The sequence below is a fragment of the Melanostigma gelatinosum genome, assembly GCF_949748355.1.
Source record: "Melanostigma gelatinosum genome assembly, chromosome: 21".
NCBI lineage: Eukaryota > Metazoa > Chordata > Actinopteri > Perciformes > Zoarcidae > Melanostigma > Melanostigma gelatinosum.
The window spans coordinates 18,034,962-18,039,667 of NC_136654.1; the positions used below are offsets into that span (position 1 = coordinate 18,034,962).

Here is a 4,706-nt window from a genome sequence, read left to right on the forward strand (position 1 = left end):
TTCCGTTGCTCGGCATTTGGAAAGAGACCCGTTGACTTTTGACGTCGCGAAAATGTCGAGCTGAATTCTCTCGTTTTTCCTCCTGAACGGCTCTTTAAGCAGCGCGAGACTCCCATCAGTATGTATTGTTATTGTTTTAGAGCTCGTGCCAGACTTGTCTTTTACTCTTTGTTCTCTCTACAGAGTCCTCGAGATCAAGTGTCGTCATCAACGCTGTAAAGCCTGAATGTAGCAGTTAGCATGCTTTTCAAGCACAAGAGCAATTAAGATGATGTTTTACATTTAATCTGTTTGTTTAACAAGTTGGATTTGGCTACAACAACATGTGCAGTATTGTCTAAACACCATGTTGACACCATTTTGTTACTGAGGAAAGCCAAAATCTATGAATGCATTTCCCTCAGTAACATTGTTGTTTTACTGAATATGTTGCCTTTTAATCAAACTGCTTCATAATGTAATGTTGTTTTCCGATAAAGACCAGAATGCCTCAGCTTGGAAGTCTGTTCACACAGTTTCATCTCAGCTGCAAAGCTTCAGAAAGTGCTCAAAGTCAAAGCCCACATCAGACACCAACACTACCTGACTTTATACAACATGTGAGGTAAGCATTGTGTATGTGTGACGTCTCATTGATAAATATGTTTATGTAAGTAACGTGTAACAGGATTGTTTAGTGATGATGAACCTCACTCTGCAGTTCCCATTAGCCCTACAGCATCTTTCAGCTCACTGTTTTGGTTTTACAGTCACCACCTTACAGGTTATGCTCTAATAAACTTAGTTATAAAAAATAAAAGCTGCTGTACACTGCCCCTGCCCAAACGACAGACAGGCAAAGTTAGCGACTAGCTGGTTAACACAGTGGAGCATTTAGCAGCTACAGAGCCAGAATTTTACTTCAGGAGTTGGTGGAGACTAAAACAGAGCAAACAGGAGAATGAATACTGGACTTAAAGTTACATTAGCGTACAGAAACAACTCCAAGTGAATGCCAATGTTGCTTTGCGTGTGCTGGACGTGCCAACACGTTTGCTGTAGCGACTTTATAATATTTAAATATTGTGTTTGCAGCTTATTCCAATGCCCTCAAGTGGCCAAAAATTATAATTAACGCAGCTTCATTAGTGTTCTTTTGCACAAAATACCTCATATTGCATTTCATGTTGTCTTTTTTTTTTACATGTACTTTTACTGTAGGAAACTCACCGGGATAAGGAAGGAAGACGTCTACGGCCGTCTGCGTATCCGTGATCAGTTTCAGTCCACCAAAGATGACATCAACATTGTTATCCTCACAGGTTGGTATCTAGAATAAAATGGCCTTTCATGAAAAATCTGCACAGTAAATCTTTATAACACAGATTTTTTTTTTTTGGTGTAGGATTCAATATTATCTGAATGTTGGTTTTCATAACATTGAGATATTTCTTAAACTTTAGTTTTTTCCAGGTCTTTAAGGCTGAGTCACTGCCGACAGATTATTGTCACAGCAGGAGAAGCACAGGTGTTACTGATAACACTAACGATGGCTTTGCTCTACAGGCTCTTTTCACAGCAGCCTTTTTTTAATGCGTCATTGCAGAGTTAACACAGGTGTAATCAATAACATTAATTCAGGCCCTGTTGGCTATAGGGGGACCAGGGCCCTGCATGTGCATGCTGCCTCACTGGAATGACTGTGAGACACTAAATAGAACCATTATTCATTTGATAATTTACTGCCGTGACATGTCAAAATGGCCGCTGTGAAAAGGGCCTATTAAAGTGTCCCTGTAAGCCAGCATGAAGAATACCAGCACGATCAAACTGCAGGCGCTAAATGGAATTCAGTCATCCACAGTGTTATTGTTTCCTACTGTGACGTGTCACAATGTCTTCATATTCACATTACAGATTTGTTCGACAGTGTTGCAAAAGCACCAACAGCGATCACAATATTATGTATTTGAGGTATTGCAATCCAATTATTTATACATACATGAATAGTTTAGCTAATACATTTACAGAAAATGTTTTGCATCACAATACATAGCGCTGTCGTGTAGGGGTGTAACGGTTCACAAAATTCACGGTTGGGTTGGGTACGATACAGTGGAGCCACGGTTCGGTACGTTTCGGTACAGTAGAAAACTATAAATGCCAGAGAAATGTACTTTAAAATATGTTTATTCATCTCAACTAACATCATCAAGTTATTCTTTGACTTTGAACAATGATGGAACTATACCTGAGTGACCCGTCTTCTGGGGTGTCTTCTTAGCAACACAAGCATAAAAAACTAAAACTGCTCCTTAACGTTATGTAGTATTGTTACTTACATCTTGCTTACATCTTGTATTGTTACTTACATCTTGCAAAAGAGATTTTTAATCTCAATGGGACGACCTGGTTAAATAAAGGTTTAAAAAAAAGAAAAAATATTTCATTTTTTTTTTTCATTTTTTTTTTTTTTTTCATTCATTCGTCATGCGTACCGAACCGTGAGCCTCGTACCGAACGGTTCAATACGAATACGCATACCGTTACACCCCTACTATCGTGATATCTAATTAACGGTGATGGAGGATTTCATCCATTTTTCCTTGAGGTCTTGAGTACAGAATTAGCGACCGCATATGTGGTATTCCACTATTATTCTGTCTCAGTAAAACCTCACTAATGTTTTCTTCTTTTTACTAAAAGGCCAGGGGATCTTCTGCATAGATGTAAAACCCTGGAGAGGCACAGTGTCCGCTCACAACAAGACCTGGCACGTGCAAGTGAAGGAAGAGGACCAACACTTTACCAATACCTGCATTGAGCAGATTGAAGATCCCGTCAAAGCTATCATGGTAAAAAACGAAAATAAGACACATCTAGCTGAAATGTCGAAATACCATCATGAAAACCTAAATGTCAAACTGTCTGGCACTCTCATGTCCAAGGTCCAATCAGTTGTCCAGGACATTGTTGTCATCTGAACCCCAGCCGGGTGAAGAGATTCTGAGTCACCATAACAATTTATATGGAAATTTCAAACACTACAACGGGGCTTCCCAAACTTTCTAAGTGGTCGCTCTTCATTCGAAAGGCCATAATTATATTCAGAAAGGGGGTGAAAGCAGGCAGGTGCCTAAACACAGCTGTCACCTTCTGTGCCTGGGTCTGTCAGGAGTCATTCATTTCCATCTCTATAGACGCTCAGTTTGGACTGAGAGCTTGACAGAAGAGTCTGATGGCAAACGCACACTGCATTGTTTAAATAGTTCTGCTTGAATCGGCATAATTATTAACTTAATTATTCTACACAAAGCAGATACAGATTTACCGTCTGGGCCAATTTAAAGTTTTCTAATTTCTATAAGTGGGTCCTTTTTTATTTTATTGAAAAGTGGACATCTGCATTTGTGTGTCTTTTATGTCATTAAATAACTGTTTATCACAGAGGCATCCTGTGATTTCTGGATTAAAAAACTGCCAATGCTGAAATGATCAACCAATTAAAGGAGTTGTCTGTTAATTGATTATCTATGTTGGTTGGTTGTGAAAAACAAGCTAGTTGAAGACCTGCAGGCCCTTTTCACATAAGCCATTTTGACATGTCATAGCAGGGTAAACAGGTGTAACACCAACTGTCATTACTTGCATCCCTATATTCTTCTCCTCTAGACCAAGACCGCTAATTTATGCAGCCATTTGCAGAGGAGCGGAGTGCCTGTGCGCCAAAGCCTCTTTTTCCCCAGGGTTCTCCTCCTCTCTCCAGACTGCGAGCTAGATGAGGAGCTGAGGAAGAGGAGGGAGCTGATCTCTCACGGCCAGACAGACGACTTCCTCAAGTCTTTCAGGGAGGGCTACATGGCCTGGATATCAGATGCACTGACTCCATCCTGGCTCTCCGGTGAGCGGTTCTATAAAATGTAAACATTAATACACGGAGGGATTCAATTGATGTTCTACTGACGAAATCTGCAAGTGCAGTTTCCAAATTGGCTTGTTTCCAAAATCGACGGAATGAAACAGACTGCTGCCAATGAGTTTTGACCATCAATCGCAAAGTCCCCAGTTTGAATTTTACTCAAGACCTTTGTTGGATGTCATCCCATCTCTCCCTCCCCTCATTTCCTATCACCTCTCTCCTGTAGACTCTCTAAAAACCACATGAAATGCCCCAAAACTACTCAAAATATGATCATAATCTCACTGACCTTGCAAATGTTTTCACTTGTTTTAACTTGATAAGAGGACTCAACAATTTGAGATGTTTGATATGTTCTTGACACTGTAATTATGATTTAAATTCAGCAATCTTTCGACAAGAATGCTACCAGGTTGCCTTTTTCCTCATTTGTATCTTGTCCTGCAGGGCGTCTGTCGTACAGGCAGATGGAGTCCGTGCGTGAAGTCCTGAGGAGGGTGGGGACGTGGGATCTGGTGAGTCTGCACTGTGGCGAGCAGCTGAAAGGAGACTTCCAGGGCTGCCAGTACATCGCTCTCAACCGACAGGAGACAGAAACGCTCGAGTTTTCCAGAGTCAAGACCCTGTCGGCTGATTCGCTGTGGGCCCTGCTGGGACACGCTCCTCAGGTCAGTCCACTGTGATGAGCCCCCAGGACCAGAGGTAGAGTCTGTAGATGACAGTATGGATGCTGTGGCAACGGCTCCAAATAATGTAAAGCAAAAAAAAAAGGCCTACATGAACCTGAAGACCAGCAGGTGGCAGTAGT

General features: G+C 41.2%; 1 protein-coding gene across 1 annotated transcript; it reads left to right on the forward strand.

Moving 5' to 3' along the window:
* Positions 1–38: 38 nt before the first annotated feature.
* On the forward strand, positions 39–3,903 carry LOC306794593 (uncharacterized protein; the record flags this gene model as incomplete). The annotated part of the gene is made up of 5 exons (XM_079292707.1): positions 39–118; positions 480–604; positions 1,201–1,301; positions 2,686–2,834; positions 3,652–3,903. The coding sequence occupies exons 2-5, from the start codon at positions 486–488 to the stop codon at positions 3,901–3,903; spliced, it is 621 nt and encodes a 206-aa protein (XP_079148833.1). The 5' UTR covers positions 39–118; positions 480–485.
* Between the last annotated feature and the right edge of the window lie 803 nt (positions 3,904–4,706).